The 16,755-nt window shown below is 51.0% G+C and overlaps 4 protein-coding genes across 4 annotated transcripts; 2 read left to right on the forward strand and 2 right to left on the reverse strand.

The window, feature by feature from the left end:
* Window positions 1–785: 785 nt before the first annotated feature.
* Window positions 786–1,840, forward strand: MAA_05081 (secretion-related small GTPase; the record flags this gene model as incomplete). The annotated part of the gene is made up of 2 exons (XM_007823079.1): window positions 786–978; window positions 1,122–1,840. The coding sequence occupies 2 exons, from the start codon at window positions 786–788 to the stop codon at window positions 1,838–1,840; spliced, it is 912 nt and encodes a 303-aa protein (XP_007821270.1).
* Window positions 1,841–2,497: 657 nt separating this feature from the next.
* MAA_05080 (activating signal cointegrator 1 complex subunit 3) lies at window positions 2,498–8,533 on the reverse strand (the record flags this gene model as incomplete). Its single annotated transcript, XM_007823078.1, has 3 exons — window positions 2,498–4,563; window positions 4,622–7,556; window positions 7,625–8,533. The coding sequence occupies 3 exons, from the start codon at window positions 8,531–8,533 to the stop codon at window positions 2,498–2,500; spliced, it is 5,910 nt and encodes a 1,969-aa protein (XP_007821269.1).
* Window positions 8,534–9,283: 750 nt separating this feature from the next.
* MAA_05079 (v-snare-like protein) lies at window positions 9,284–10,138 on the forward strand (the record flags this gene model as incomplete). Its single annotated transcript, XM_007823077.2, has 4 exons — window positions 9,284–9,304; window positions 9,369–9,478; window positions 9,554–9,642; window positions 9,714–10,138. The coding sequence occupies 4 exons, from the start codon at window positions 9,284–9,286 to the stop codon at window positions 10,136–10,138; spliced, it is 645 nt and encodes a 214-aa protein (XP_007821268.2).
* Window positions 10,139–10,986: 848 nt separating this feature from the next.
* On the reverse strand, window positions 10,987–12,639 carry MAA_05078 (uncharacterized protein; the record flags this gene model as incomplete). The annotated part of the gene is made up of 1 exon (XM_007823076.1): window positions 10,987–12,639. The coding sequence occupies one exon, from the start codon at window positions 12,637–12,639 to the stop codon at window positions 10,987–10,989; it is 1,653 nt and encodes a 550-aa protein (XP_007821267.1).
* Between the last annotated feature and the right edge of the window lie 4,116 nt (window positions 12,640–16,755).

The raw sequence follows: 16,755 nt of genomic DNA on the forward strand, positions 1-16,755 counted from the left end.
GGCCCAAGCCTTCCACCACGAACCAGACCTGTTTTATCGTCTCGTCCGATCCTTTCAAGTTCCTTAGCCTGCGGCAGACGGCCCTAAAGGTGCGGCGTGACCTCTGAGGCGTGACGTGACGGTGCCGTGACGCCCTCCCTTTCGACCCCGCCGTGACTCGCCTCGCGCCATCTCTGCGGGCTCATTCTCATTCGACTTGATCCGTCATCTATGATCTCTCCAATCCTCATATAGCATTGCATCGCATCTTATCGCTGACCGCCGAGCAACGACGCCTTGCCCGCAAACCGCACGCTTTATTCTTCCCTTGCAGGAGAGGAGACAGAGATTGCTCTTGTCCTCTGCCTCTGCCTTTTCCCTCCCCGTCTGGGCTTTCCTGTTGAAGAAAACACCAAACGTCCGACGCAAACAACATCGTCAGCCCATCACGACAATGAGAGTGCAGGCCTCTGCCCGCCCTGCCCCCACGCCCATCCTTCGCTGAAGCCAACGGTGACAATGCGATAAGGGGAATCAAACTTTCCCCTATTGCTGCGCTCAAGCCTGCATTCATCGCGGCGCGTCGTTGTCGTCGTCGTCGTCGCATTCGTCGCGCCTCACCATCACGCCCGCTCCCGCCTTTTGATTAGTAGCCAATTATCACGATTTCATGTTTTACGCGGTTCACTGTCAAATTAGACAAGCCAGCGAGTTGACCAGCAATAGTTCACACATTTTTCGGATTCCGCAGCATAGTGACACCACAGCCTCACTCAAAACCACATCACCCTCACGACTCACCCGCCATGTCGTCTCTCGAGGCCAAGATCGTGGTCCTCGGCGCCCAGGGCGTGGGCAAGACCTCCCTCGTCATGCGGTACTGCAAGGGCGCCTTCAACCCCTCTCAGATAACGTCCACCGTTGGCGCGAGCTTTCTGACCAAGCGCGTCGTCGACTCCGACACCGACACCATGGTGCGCCTGCAAATCTGGGACACAGGTTGGTGCCGCCCTTCTTCACTCCCCATTCACTCTTCATTGGGCCTTGCGCCGAGTGGCGCCGTACCTATTCACCGGCCGTCTTTGGCGCCTCCGTCCTATTGTTCTCCGCAAGCTTGCTAACCGGGCATCCCTCCCCAACAGCCGGCCAGGAAAGGTTCAGGTCCATATCGCGCTTATACTATCGCGGCGCCAACGCCTGCATCCTGTGCTACAGCATCACCGATGCGCAGTCCTTTGCCGAAATGGGCGTCTGGCTCACCGAGCTGCGCCGCAACCTGCCAAACGACGTCGTTTTGCACGTCGTGGGCACCAAGGCCGACATTGTCGCCCGGGACCCGTCCGCCAGGCAGGTCCCCTTTGAGCGCTGCATCGCCTACGTTGCCGAGAATCTGGCCCCCGGACTGGGCAGCACGCCACCCCCGACGGCCACGCCGCTCAACGCGCCCGGCTCCATGCCAAGCGTGGAACCGCGCACGCCTAGCTCCAAGCGAAGTTCGGGCTTCTGGGCCCAGGAGGTTGGCTGGGACGCGTGCCACGAAATCAGCGCCGAGAGCGGAGAGGGTGTCGAGGAGGTTTTTAGGGTTGTCGCCCGAAAGCTGGTCGAGCAGAATCGCAAGATGCAGCAGGCTCTTTTGCTGGCGACGGCCACTCCGGGCACCCCCGGCTACGAGGCCGGCATGGACGGCGGGTATTTCGACGGCATGAACGCTAGGGGTAGTTTCCGTGTAGGACGCGACAGGCGGAGCTGGTTGTTTTCGCCTGCCTTCTCTCCAGCTGTAACGGTTGACCGGACGGGCGCCACGGCCCAGGAGCAGAATGAGCCCGATGGCGCATCAAAGGGTAGTCGCAGATGCTGCTGAGACAAATACGTCGCGGTGGGGGAGAGTCGAAGCCGGCGTGTTAGGGCTAGGCTAGGGACATGTTTGCTTGGATAAAACGGGTGGGAAGGGGAGTATTACGGAATGGAACCAAGTATTCGGGTTGGGCCTGGAGGGAACTGCTAAAGATACCCTTTTCCCTTTGGTGTATTGTTGTGGGCTCATCAGTCCGCTTTAGGTGTTGCACTAGCTACGAGTCTCTCTCTCTTTTTCTTTCTTTCTCTTTTGTCTTGCTTTGATTGGTTTCCCGGCGGCTACTTTTATTTGCGCTTCGTCTTGCGCGTGGGCTTGGTGCTTTTTTTGTTCTTATTTCCTGGTCTAAAACCTTTGGCGCGGTTTACATGTTGCATAGCTACACCTCGCTCCCTGATCGTTCTTATGCATAGCGTTGGATGACCTCTGATATTCAATGCTTCCAGCTTTGGACCATGTCTATTCATTGATGTCTGTGAAATCGGCACATGTTCTATTTCCATATATAGGAGCCAGAGGGCTCACTCAAATCGCAAGATTTTGTTCTTCGATCAACCATGAAGCACATGATTCGTTACATCTGTACCAGAATGCGACATGAGTTTCTGCCAGCTCTCATTCATGCGTTGGTAGTTGGCAAATGAGAATCCTTCCCCTCGCAGTGCTTTACACATTCCCCTTCTTCGAGCCAATAGCATCATCCACCATAGGCACGCCTGGAATATCCACCCCCTCAATTTTATACTCCAAGCCAACATACCCATCACTCACAACCAATATATCCACCTTCCTGGCCTGTCCGCCCACCGCTTCTGGTAACTTGATCACCGTTTTCACCGAAGGCGTACTGCTTTGTCCCAGAGACTTTGCTCCCGGCGCAGCCCACGTCGCTCTCTTCACTGCAATGACCTCATCCCGCGTGATATCCCCAACGAGGACGAACCATCCTTCTGTCTGAGGTTTGGGGAACTTTGGAGCATATATACGTGCCTCTCTGTCGACTAGAGCGTTTATGCGCTTAATATTCACGGTCACAGACAAGGCCGTAACGTCTGATGTTGAAACAGACACATTGGGAAGGAAGGACACGGCACGAGCCACGCGGGACAGTTGTTGTGCCGATTTGAGTCCGAGTTTCTTTGACAGCTGATTGACTTCATTCGGTTTAAGTACGCTCAGTTTGCTGAGTGGCGTGTTGTCCTTGGTGGATTCGGGCTCAACACCAGGGAGTATAGATACAACGGGGTCCGTCGGCCAGCGAGCGGATTTGATGCATTGTAGGAGGCTGATCATTTGCAAGCAAGATGATAGGTAGCCCAGTTCTGTGAGGACATCGATAGAAGCTTGAATAATACGGATGGCTTGGTCGAGGACAGATGTTTGGTCGCCTACGTAATCCGTGATCGGGAGTTCAATTCTCGACATGTGCGCTTGGAGTAGTAGGAAGGCTTTGACATGTGGATCCCACATGGGTAAACCAAATGCGTGGCCAGGATATGGAAGATTTGCAGATAGGGTGTCGTTGATGAGATCTTCGTTATGGCGGACAGGTAACTCATCGTATTCAATGGCTCGGGACATCCACGATAAGACATCGAGGAAGGAAGCCTGCGCTTTTGCATGCTTCACTAGATGCCTGATCGTCTTGTGCGAGAGATAGTAGTAGCTCATGATCTTGCCAAGAGCTGTAGGATCTACGTCTCCGTTAGGAAACACCTCGACGCATTTGGACTCTGCAAGTTCCCCGAGAGATTTGTTGACCATTTCGATCATGTATTCGTTTGCAAGTTGCTGTGCAGCAATGGTAGAGTGCTCCTCAGCGGAGAGCTCCAACCCATAGTAGGATGGGTTCTTGTGTAGTCGACGAAAGAAGAACGTCCAAGTCAAGTAATCCAGCGCATCTTGTTTTGTGACAATTGTCTCGGCGGAAACTTCAGCACAAAGATGGTTATCAAGCACAGTATGGAGTGAAGATTCGACAGGGAACCCAGTGTGCAGGAAGTGTTTGTAGAAATCTTTTTTTGAGTCTTGGGTGAATATTCTCGCCACACCAGAGTTGTCGAATTGAGGACGGCCGGCTCGACCAAGCATTTGGAGAACGTCTGTGAGATCCATATCTCTGTATGCTTCTATTTTAGCATCGTAGAACTGAGTGCCTTTCACAACGACTAAGTGGGCCGGCAAGTTGACGCCCCAAGCTAGGGTACTAGTTGCCACAAGAATTTGGATTTTGTTGTTCAGAAAAAGCTCTTCGGATAGTTGGCGATCTGACTCGACCAGGCCGGCATGATGGAGACCAATGCCGAAATTGATGGCTTCCCTGAGGGCATCGTCCTTAACACGGGCAAGGTTCAGCTGTAGATCTTCTTCGTCCATGCGTAAGAACCGCCGGGGGTTGTCTTCCATGCCGCAAAAGTTGATAAGGTCCTTGGCCGTGAGACGCGTCTGTCGTCGGGAAGCAACGAAGACAATAACGGGCTTGTCTGGGCTGTGGTTTTTGATAGCTAGAAACGTCGGGCGATTCATAGACTGCATCAAGGGACAGAAACCACGGATTTCAGGGAAACCATCAATGTACAACTCAAGTGGTACGGGACGAACAGAGTGCTTAAAGTTAAACAGGCCTTCCTTCACCCCCAGCCAGCTACCTAGATCAGTAGCATTGGCGCAGGCTGTGGACATGCCAAGAAGTCGGACTTTGTTCTTAGTCGAGGATGAAATATAGTTCATGCCTAGTCAATATCAGCAAGGATTGTATACATGACGGGAAATGAACAGCCTAGAACCTACGAGATACGATGATTTCCAAAATAGGGCCACGGTCTCCAGCAAGCAAGTGTATCTCGTCGATAATTACCAAAGAAACCTGTCTGACGTATCCTCTTGTTTGCCAGGAACGCGAAATACCGTCCCACTTCTCAGGGGTGGTGATGATGATGTCCGCATCCTTGATGGTTCTTGTGTCTGGAGTATTATCACCAGTCAACTCGACGATTTTGAGTCCCAATGGTTGGGCAAGCCTCTTTCCCCAGTCCTTGACTCGTTCACGAACCAGCGCTTTCATAGGGGCAATATACACTACTTTGGATTTAGGTCGTTCCCGGAAAGCCCACCACATAGCGAGCTCTGCTGCCACAGTCTTACCACTCCCTGTTGGAGACCCGAGGAGAACATTGGCTGGTGTATGATACAGGGTGTGGAAAATCTGTGTCTGCATGGGGTTGAAGAATTGAAAACGCTGTGCGTAAATCTCTTCTAAGCCGGGGTTCTTCAGGGCTGAAATAGGCAGGGGCTGCAAGTTAAGAAGATCAGTGTAAACACTTTCAGTGTCTGGCCTAATGAGATGTTGAAAAGACACCGGAGTGACCGTCTCCGCACCAAGCCATCTATCAGATACTGCTCGAACATAAATCTGCGTTGGCAGAGGGTCAGACAAAGGAATTGTAAAGTTAAGCTCGTGTTCGTCATGAAGCTTCCTCCTGTTAAGAATAAAGAATTCGTGATGATAAATCTCTGAGGTGTCAGAGTTCTCAACCCAGATGTAGAACGATTCAGATGTTCCGTGTATCTGGTCCTTCCACGAGAAATCCGGGATAACGTACAATTTTATTCGAAGTACATCCCGGTTCAATGGCGCAATTTCAGCCTCCACGTGAACCGTGGGAAAGTGATTGAGAAATCGGGAAATGGTCTTTCCGGCGCTGTGATTGTGAACCAAGCCTCCGATCTCAGCAGGTTCCATTTCCTTCATTGTCTCCATAGTCAGGTTTTCCTTTGCATCCAACTGATTCAAGACAGGTTTGGGTAAATCGAATTGATGAAGTGGATGCTGAAAGGGCCAGATCCTTTTCTCAATCGACTTGGACAACGTCAGCAGAACTAGACATTGGTGGCCCCATCTCCTGTTCAGCGCCAACATGAACAAAGCTCGGCAGATGCGGCCAGACTGCTGAGCTACGTAATTCATGTCATTGGACAATGCAAAATCCTCAGGCTGTTGTCTAGAGATGTACGATTGCAACAAGATGTTGGTCTTGGACTGTGGTGTATCAATGCCGCCGTCCACATCACAAGGCACAACATCATTCTTAAGATGTGTTAACTCCTTGGCTTCAGTGTCTCTCGACTGCACATTATCGAACTCTCCACTCATGCTAATCATCTTGAGAATGTCGGCCTCAGTAGCTTGCGGCTGCATCATGGTGTTGAATACCTGAATGCTAGTATGAAGGATGTAATACTGGCTAGCAATTCTGCCTATATCCTTGCTGCGAAGCTCTTCTGTCCTCTCATTGAAAATGATCATCTGGCACTGCTGTAGAGTTCTTGCAGCTTGGATGGCTAATTGGCGTCGTCTCTGCACCAGAGTCGGATCATCACGAATTTCAGCCCACTCAATGCCGTACGCGGTTGGACTCCTTTGCATTCGGACGAAAAGATACGAGTATCCTATCCATTGGACAGCATCCTGGATGGAAGTTACTGTTCCCAGGGCAATTTCAGCATTGAGGTTGTCGACGAGCTTGGTTGAAAACTTGGACTCAATCGGCTGCTGCTCGGTAATGGCAGTCAAGTAATGTTGAAGCTTGTCTTGGGTGGTACAAATCATACCGATGCCAGTATCTTCGAACTGGGGACGTCCGGCTCGACCGAATATTTGCAACACATCTAGGATTCCGAGGTCGACAAATTTACCATCCGAAGCACTGTAAACCTGTGTACCTTTAATGACTACAGCAGCAGCGGGCAAGTTCACACCCCATGCTAGTGTAGCAGTACAGCAGAGCACTTTCAAAACACCCTCTCCAAAGAGTCGCTCCATCAGATTCCTGTCCGCTCTAGCCATGCCGGCATGGTGGATTCCAATTCCTTTGGAGAGAAGGTCACGAATATCCTTGGCCCGAGATGATTTCATATCGCGGGAGGCTTGATCGTATTTGGGATGTCCACTCGGATCAAAAAGATCCATACAAAATTGCTCGATTGCCTTCTGGTGAAGCATTCTCGCAGTGACCATGGTATCTCGCCGTGAGTGCACAAACACCATAACTTGGTGGTCTCTCTCCAGCATCTCCTTGACTTTGTCAAAGGCAATATTGTCCAAGTTCTCTTTGGATTGCTTCGACCCTGCCTTGCCCTTGACGCCAATAAAGTGCTGCTCAAGAGGTACAGGACGAAACGAGGCATCAAAGTAGAACAGTCCAGCGTACTTGTTGACCTTTAAAAAGTCGGCTACATCAACGTAGTTGGGGAGGGTAGCACTGAGTCCGATGACTCGGATAAGAGACTGTGTGCTCTCTACCTGCCGTTCAGTACGGGCAACAAGGGATTCTAGAACCGCGCCACGCTCATCATGCAACATGTGGACTTCATCAATAATAAGAAGGCGCACTTTTTGGACCAGCTCTGTGTCTCCAGTACCCTTTCTCGTAACAACATCCCACTTTTCTGGGGTAGTGACAATGATCTGAGTTTGGACAATTTCCGATTTTGTCAGCTGCATATCACCAGTGTACTCGCGGCACTTGATACCTAGCCAGGCAAGTCGCTTGCCCAACTTTTCAGTAACTTCGGCGGCCAAGGCTTTCATGGGGGCCACGTAGACAATTTTGAAGTCATCAATGTCCACAGCGAACTCGGTCGCCTCGGGATTCTCGATGGGATTAGGGTAGACATGCTGGCCAATCGTATGCAAAATCGTCAACATGGCCGCATCAGTTTTGCCCTATGATTGTTGTTAGTGGTGACTGAGTGCATTATACGGGAAATGCTGTTAGATTGGTATCGACTTACGGCACCAGTAGGGGCACAAATAAGCATGTTCTCATTCGTTTTATATCCTACGGGAAATACAAGGCTCTGCATACGGTTGAGCGTCTTGTAGCCCTTGAAGGTATTCCGACACAGGCCATCAAGGTCTGAGATAGCCACCAGCTTTTCTCCGGGGCCAAGGGTGCCTTTTCGACCCGCTGGGACGAAGTACTCTTCATACTTTTCAAACTGGAGACGTTCACTTCCAACAGGCAGGCCATACTTTTTGCCAGCAAAGCTCAGAGTGTTTCCAGCCTGGTACGATCTGTATACATGCGGATAGTGTGGTTCCTTCTTGGAGGCAGGAGATAATGAAGCAGTCTTGTGCGCAAAATCCTGGCGTTTTAGAGCAGCCTCCCTCTCAGACTTGTTCAACAACCGACGTGAAGTGGGATGCTTCTCGCCTCGGCCGTTCGACTCAGCCACAAGAACGTCCTTCTTGGACAGTACATCAATGACAAAATCGAGATGATCGAATCCAACCAAGTCGGTTAGGTGTGACTGAAGCTCATAGTCTGGCTCACCAGAGCCCAGAACGCTCATAATCTGGTTTTGGAAGACATCTGGAGAGAGATTGTTGTTGGCGGCAATTCCGGCTGATGCATCTAAAAACCAATGCAGGGCGCTTTCTGGCTCTGCGGCGCCAACTCCGTCAACATCAACGTCAACAAGGTCGCTGCTATATTCGTCTTGTTCGGTGTCCGATATAAAGTCCCACACGTCGTGGTCGTCATTTCCAGATGAGAATCCTTCCAGGTCGTCATCGTCATCGGGATAGCTCTCTTCAGCTTTGGATAGCGTGGGAAGCTTGAGATTGGCGAGGGCAGTTTGCATTGCTGCAAATTGCTCCCTCCACTCTGCTTCGGCGGCAACTAAGTCCGGAGACGCCATATTACGAGATGGTGCAAATCTGATGATGCCGTCGTGAAGAAAAAAAGGGAGAGCGGTAGCAGCAGGTTAAACAGACGAGCATTGAAAAGGCAATTGGCTCAAGCAGAGAAAAAAGGAAAGAAAGAGGATTGCGAATTCCAGATCTCCGTTGCCGCTCTATTTTGTGCGCAAAGATTATAAAGCATCAATGATGCCCCTCTGGAGCATTGAAGAGTCACACCGTTCCTCCACCAGATCTACCAAAGATGTCAGTCAAAGCTGCTTCGAGCCCCACCTCGAGTGCCACCTCCTGCCAGTCAACAACACTGTGCCATTATCGAGCTCGCACGTCTTCCCACCAGACGCCTGGACGCATGTGACATCTGGACTGGCGGTCACTAGAATTAACCCGGTGCCTGAGCGCTCGAGCCCAGTGTTTCTTTGTCCATCAAATTGCTCCTCCTCAAGTGCTTAAGCTGCCTCGTCCACTGGTCACTGGTCGCTGCAAGATCCGACCGCCTGGTCAGTCAACCAGTGCCAGCACTGGGTGAACCACTAAACACTGCAACGCTGGAACGCTCAACTCGAGACTCTGAACCCCTCCCATCTCCCATCCACATCGTCCATCTCCCTGGCCTCGCTTCACCTCAACGTCGCAGTGTGCACCTCGTTTATCCTTTCAACCTCGCCGCACTATCACCGCCCATTCGTTCCTTCGATCCAGCTCGCAGACTCAGAACCCGAGCCCGAACCCGAACTTTAACCACCGCCATGAAGCTGTCCTACATCGGCGTAAGGCTATTTACACCCGTCGCCCAACCTTCCACTGGCGCAAATACTCACGCTTAGTCTACAGATCATCAGCTACGACACCAGGGAAGGCATAGATCCCAAGAACAGGGAGCCCTCACAGGAACTTGCTGTGGTCAAGGACGTCAGCTCGTATGGTTTGCTGACCAGAAACAAGTTCGTCCCGCCCGCTTTGCCTTGATGCCCCATTGACCGTCAACGAAACCGAAGTTTCTAACAGGCCCTGCTCAGTTATGCCCAATTCATGACCTTCTTCGCGAAGCAATTGGCAGAAAAGGCAAAGCCTAATCAGCGGCAATCCGTCGCGCAGGATGCTCAAGGTATGGACCAACACGCGCCGCCACCGCAGTAATTTCCAAGACGCAAGACCTTTCCGCTCACTCGAAACCAGATTTCGTGTTCCACGTCTACTCCCACAAATTGGGTGTGTGCGGTGTCGCCATCTCCGACGCCCAATACCCTTCCCTCGCAGCCCACAAACTTCTCGGCAACGTCGTCAACGAGTTTCTCGCCAAGTTCCCCGCTAGCTCATGGAAGGACCTCACTGCGTCGAGCCCTCGGGCAAATATCAAGGATCAGCTCGCTGAGTACCAAAAAGAGCTCCAGCAACAGCTCGCCCAGTACCAGGACCCTGCTCAAATAGATACAATCGGACAGATTCAAAGGGAACTGGACGACACCAAACAGGTACTGCACCAAACCATCGAGAGTGTGTTGGGGAGACAAGAAAAGCTCGATGAATTGGTCCACAAGAGCAATGACTTGTCTGATATGAGCAAGGGCTTTTATAGTACGTGTCACCCTTTGGCTGTATAAATGAATTCAGGAGTGCTAATTTGGCGGGCGTAGAGCAAGCCAGAAACCAAAACAGATGCTGTGTGTTGATGTAACCGGGAAAGAGGGAGATGAAGCGGCCAGTTTGGCTTGGAATTTCCTTTCCGTATCCAACTGGCGGGCTTGTTGGTTCAAGATTGGTTATCGGCTATTGGTTGGCGCATCCACAGACTCGCATTTACATACACTGGAATTATGATCCGCTCGTTCGACAGCTCAGCACTACGTTGCCAAGAAAAGGGTCCATCGGCGTTTCTCGTGGCTTGGCCATGGTCAGGATTAGAAGTCATGCAGGAACGCTCTTAAGTGGCCAGCACATATACGGCTGTTCCAAATATTAATACGGGACAAGACAAATTAATAAAGCCTCCAATTTGGAGTTGAAACATCTCCTTCTTTTTTATACTTCTGGAGCTCATAATGTCTGAGAAAGGTATTGGTAGCAGAGACTAGTCCCGATTGGCCTGTTCAGCCACCTTGTAGCGTCCAGCCTACAGAATAATTTCCAACTACATCATATGCCAGACGCAGTATCCTAAAATCCTCAAACAAAGAAAAAAAAAGTGTCCAGATGGAACCTAAATGCTTGAAATGTGGACTTTAGAGCGAATGTAGCGTGGACCAGCCCCAAATCAAGATATATCCTGATCATATCAACCGCCATCATTGGCTCCTTGCAGAGCCTCCTTTGCTATATCCTTGACTGGCTCTCCGGCGCCAGCTGTCTGATCTCCCCCAGGGATAACACGACGATTACTTGGGGGCTAAAGGCCAGCCCTCCCTCCAGTAAAACCGTTCATATCAGCTTTTGAAACAGTAGGTCATGCCAGTCATACCCTCTCCAGCACCACCCGCTCACTATTCCTGTGACCTGCAGAGGGTGATGACGGATCCAACTTTGGGTCAACCAATCGCGGCGTGGAACTCTTCGTTTCGGCTATCCGCCTTCCTTCTATGGGGTGCATTTGCAGTGGGCCTAGCATTCGGCGCTGTTCGCGGGATACACTGATTTGACGAGCAATCGATATCTCTACGGCGTCCTGCACCGCTTTATCTTCATCTTCGTCTGGCTCTTCTCCCGAGAGGCTGCTTAAGCTTAGGCTGCCCTGGACGCCAGTTGTGGAAGTAGTATATACTGTTGAGCGGGTGGCTTTTTGTAGTGTCAGAGGGCTTGGGTCTGACTGCGACGGGTTGCCCTTTTTATACGAATGGCTCCTGGCAGGCGGAGGGGATAGTCCGCCTTCTTCCATGTCGTTCTCTGAAAGATCAACGCTGCTGGCGATTGTTGATTTGGATCCTGAATGTTGGTGCGTTGGTGATTGGATGTGAAACTTGGATCGGAGCTGTGGTCTGTCGCCTTGCGTGGAAATCCCGCTGCCAACAGTAGGTTTACTTCCCTTAACGGATGCGAGTCTCACTATATGTGGTGATTTTCCCTTTTCTCCATCACGGAGATGTGAATCCGTGAAAGTCTCTTTTGACGGCGTGCCCATGATTGCAGGCGATGTGTTGGACCTACTGCGGGAACTTTGATGATATTTCCGAGTTGTTTGTAGAGGCTCGAGTCGTAATGAAGGAATTGGTGGCAAGTCTCGATCCATGCTTTGTTTACGTCCTGAACGTAAAATTTCGTTTTGAGAACCAGGGCTAGAAACTTCTTCGCGAAGTGCACGTATCTTATCCTGGGTGACCTGTCGACGGGCGAGAAGAGATGTCGCGCTGCGGCGTTCAAGAAGATTCGCGAACATCACACTATATCTGTCCAGGGTGATGTTTGGTATTTCAACATCAAGAATTGGCTCCTGCTTGATAGGATTCGAACCCTCTGACACAGGTTCTCGATTTGGGGTTCGTGTGCTATCCGGAGTGGTCTGTGTTTTGGCTTGAGGTGAACCAACTTGGGGGGACCATTTTGATTCTGACCCTGTAGGTTCCGTCAACGATCTTCCAAGTGCCTTTGCCCTTGGTGATACATTAGTATCCCGCAGGTCAGTATATCGCGGCCCACGAGAAGCGGCCGAAGTTGGCGTTCCGCGGGTTGGTGTGTCGCTCGGGGAGGTAAGCTGATCCGGAGAATCCATAGCTCTATCATTGTTCTTGACTCTTTTCGACTTGGACCTGCCAAATATCCCCCATTTGCGCGACTTGGATCTAGAAAGCCCATCTTTTGTTTGTTGTTCGTCTTGGCTGTCCTCCCTGGCCGCTATGACAGTGGTTTCAACTCGAGGTTGCCAAACATTCCCACGGGAGCCACGTTCTTCAGTAGGGCTGCCAAGTGCCATTCCTATAGGTATAATGCCTGTTCCATCTGCTTCGTTTACGTGAGGCCCCCGAAGGCCTGTTGCTGATGGATATTGATTGTCTGGAGGCGATCTTGACAGAACCGTTCCTCTGCGCATTGGCCGGTGGTAGGACTGAAAGCCACTGGGCGTAGTAAATCTCTCCATGTCTGCCAGCCCAGTTGGTGTTGGTATTTCAGACATTGTTATGTTGTCAATGCCCTGGTGCCGTGTTCGATAATTCAGTGACGACGACCGAGACATCGACGTGGCTCGTTGAAGACGATCCATTTATGCATACAGTTGGCAATGTACGTAAAGCCGGGTGTGTTTGATATGACGGGAATGGATCTGCCTTGACTGAGCGCCGAAAAAGTAGCGTCGAGCAGGGTCTTGCCTTCGGGAGAATATTCCATTCCACATCGAAGGGTACAAACCAATCCGAGGGCCACAAAGCACCGGAGGTAGATCAGAGCCGTCTTCCTGCAGCTCAGTCCTGTCTTTCCAAGAGTCCTGGTTGGGTGGTGCAGCAGGCACACTCAAGGACCAGGTAAGATGAGCCAGTTGGCCTCTCCTTATGAATGCTGTGTACTTTTGGCCAGCATAAAACACTGCCTAAACGGGGCTTATATGAGATTGCTACGTGAGCGAGGCCGGGCCGTTTGGCGGTGTGTAGCACCGCAAAAGTTCGATTACGTTTTCCGTTTCGAAAGATTATGACGAGGATGAGGCCGTGGAGGGCCAGAGAAACAAACGGCAGGCGAGTAGGGAACCGTGAGGTGTTAAGAACACGGACAGGCGGCGAGATGAAATTAGAGAGGACTTTGGGGCCAAGATATCCAGGCCAGTCGCAGACACGGCATCAAACAAGCCCGGTCCCAGTCGATACCCTTTCCCCAGCTTGCGGCTCGAGGGGGGCCGGCGCAAGCTGGGCAAAGTGAGCCATGCCTACGCCATGCGCAAGTCAGTACGAATCTCAAGTTTGCTTTCCCGTCATGCGATGAGCAGCTTAAGCCGCCCGCTGGCGGGAGCGGATGGCTGCACCAGCGACGCCATGCCAACATGAACAGCCGCGTGTTTGAGATGGATGGGACGACTATCCTGGCAGCTCAATCCACACGGGGAGCATCTGGCCAAAGAGGCGGCGTTGAGCACGAGACTGACTAAGTTTGCCTGCGCACATGCAAGGTTTGCAAAGACCCTGCAACCCATGGTCAAGGGGAAACCAACGAGGGTAGGTGTGGGTACACGTATCTGCAGGGCTAAAATTACTTGGGAGCAACAAAACCAAGTTTAAAGGACAGGTCGAGGTGCGCGTCTTCAAACGCTCTGGAAAGACTGTCGAACAGAAGTTGTGCAGAGTTCCATGTCGTAAATGAAGGGTAACTTGGGGGTCTGTCACACGTGGGCCCGCCCTTCAAAGGTGCGCGGGCGCTTAGCCAGTATGTACATATCGATGCATCCAGAACACGTGAATTGCTCGGCGGGCTCACTCTTTTTAGCATGCTAGATGCGCTTACCCCCTTGGTATTTACTGTATTTAAAATCTCCCTAAATATATTCAGGTATTTTATAGTAAAATATATCTACCTATTATAAAGTATATACATATGTATAAATTTATAATATACAGCCTAATATAATAGCCAGGTACCTGGCGAGGCGAGAGCAAGCCCGCCGGGCAATTCACCAGATAACGTACCTACCAGGTACCGAGGTGTCTGACAGCATGTACTTGAACTTGGGTACATGCAAGTACGCATGAGTGGTCGCCGAGATGCAAATGGCTTGCGGATGCATTGTGTGGCTTGGTGCCAAAGATGAAGCCACCCATGAAAAGCATTTTGACGAGTCCGGGATTTTGATGTCATGTCGACGGTCCAGTGGCAAGTCTCAGTCCTTTGCTTGGAAGTTTGTCAGGACTCAGGAGCGTGGCTTTGCATTAAAAGATGCCTGATTCGGAAGGCGTGGTCAACTGCTTGTCTGACAGGATATAGGTCGTCGTACTTGCCTTGACACCTGGCAAAACCCCCCCGCCCATGTTTGAGCACGTTAATCTTGTTGGCATCACATGGATTGCGATGTTTTTTGAGAAGCGGATTGGATTAATCTTCATGTTTCGTCCGTCCCGCTTATCCGCACTTCTGCGCGATGACACAGCTCCTCGATCATTGGCCTGGGTCGCACTGTCAAGCCCGAAATGCCAGATTGCGGAGACTAAATCGACAGAGTGCAGGACGGACTCTGCAGAACTCTGCAGCGCACACACTCGGCATCTGATACAGGAACCACATGTCGACTGCAGAACGTTTACGCTAAATAGCTACACTGCGTCAACAAACAGGCCTTGTGCCTGGGGCGTTTGACGAATCCCTGTCGGCGATTGACCCCTTGGGATGCCACCAACATCGCAGAGCTTTCTTTCCCCTGACCGTCCAAGGGTAGCTCCGACCATCACCGACATGGTGACTTGTTTCCCCTGTGGGCGATGCGTGGCAACAAGTGTCTCATCTTTGCGCAGATCGCCCTCTGTTCAGACGTCGATTGCCTGGGAGTCCCAGACAACCAGGCGCCAGCCCGCGCCAGCGAACCTTCATTCGAAAGTTCTCTGCAATTCTCACTCCGTAGGTGTGTGTGTACATTCAAGAAAGCTTTCATTGTCGCAGATTATCGCCCAATGTGAGAAATATCCGCATTCAGCCTTGCAGAAGACTAATTCTCGATACATCACCAGGGGCACTACTATTTAACTCACCATCTCCCATGAACACTAACGAATACCCTTCTCCAAATGTCATTTGGCAGGAAGGACTAACCAAGCTCGAATAATCTCAGGTTAATAACACACCGCCCCGCCGAGATCTCGGGAAGGTGGGTGTGGTTGATGGGATCCTAACTCGTGCCAGAACGGTACGCAGTCAAAGGCAAGTCCAAGGAGGGTAGGTACGTTACCTCAATAATGCCGAGTCGTCAAAGCGACAACCAGTGATATCCTTGATAAGATGTGCTTCAAAGTCGGGGATACCGTATTTCAACGCGGTTGCGCTACTAACTGCCTTTGAGCCAAAGCCTAGTCGGGCTAACTCTCGACAACAATATTTATGACTCTTCGGACTCGGGTTCAAGGTGTACATACAAAGACACTGGTGACATGCACCAGGCTCGGAGAGAATTTGTTCTGGGCTAACGGCTCTGAAACACAGTCGGAGAATTGGGGTCAGAGCGCACTCCGTGTCCGTACACGTACAGGAGCTGAAATGCATTGACGTAGGAGTCAGAGGAGACTTCGGGGCTCAATTGCTGGCACCGAGCCTGTCACTGGAGCTCCCTACGGAAGTAGGCGGATGTGGAATTTCCAAATACATTTCCGCGACCCCATTTTTTTTATCATGAGCAACTTGCCAAGTATTGCCACTCTACATGGCAATAACATGCGGGAGATTGCCACCTCCTTGTTGGTGTTTAATGCGGCTAATTGTGCATGGTCAGCTTCTCATGACCAGTGTTTGTCAGGAGCCTCGTCCTCCACGATGCGGCCATAGGATCGGCAGATGAACCTCTTTCCCTTCTCTTTTTACCATGCTGACAGAAATTGCCTAGTCTGGCGCCCATTCCGACTAAGATGCGTACATGTTGAAAGCCGCCCAACAATTGCTGGGGTCTTTAAAGCTGGGCCTGTTGATTGACGACAGTTGGAATATAAGTAATGAAAATTCTCTCGGTGGCATACGAATAGACTCAAAATTGAGCAAGGGATATAAATAAATAGAGGAAGAATGAAAAGACGTGTGAAATAAAGACAAAGGAACTCTAGTGCATAATTAAATGGTCTCAGACGAGGAAAGACACCTAGGTGCTTGCATTGGAGCTGCAGCGATATGAATCGAATGCATCGAGCCTTTAGCAAACGACAGTGGCAAAGAAGTTGTGCGCCCAACTTGCCAACCCCCGAGTACATACATCTGGGTGCATTAAGTGCCATGCTTAAGTACTTTAGGTTACCACGCCACGACCATGGAGTTGAGACGTCATCGTCTGTTAGCACCAGGAGAGGGGGAGCAACAGCGTGGCTATCCTAAAGGGGAACGACTGATTGCGGGCGATAAACATCAGACATTATTCTCTTGTAGTACACATGGGGATGGCTAGATGTTCTTAGGCACATTGCCGGGACTGTACCGTACAGACTTATGTTGCGTTGGTGCGGTCGGCTTTTGCCACCATGCCAGCTTCGCATGCCCGAATTGGCAATGCATTCGGGTCCGCAGACGGGGATGAAGACCGCCTAGAAAGGGGACGACAAAGACTTGCATGTGCAGT

The sequence above is a fragment of the Metarhizium robertsii genome (genome assembly GCF_000187425.2).
Source record: "Metarhizium robertsii ARSEF 23 chromosome Unknown MAA_Scf_2, whole genome shotgun sequence".
In the NCBI taxonomy this organism is placed as follows: Eukaryota; Fungi; Ascomycota; class Sordariomycetes; order Hypocreales; family Clavicipitaceae; genus Metarhizium; species Metarhizium robertsii.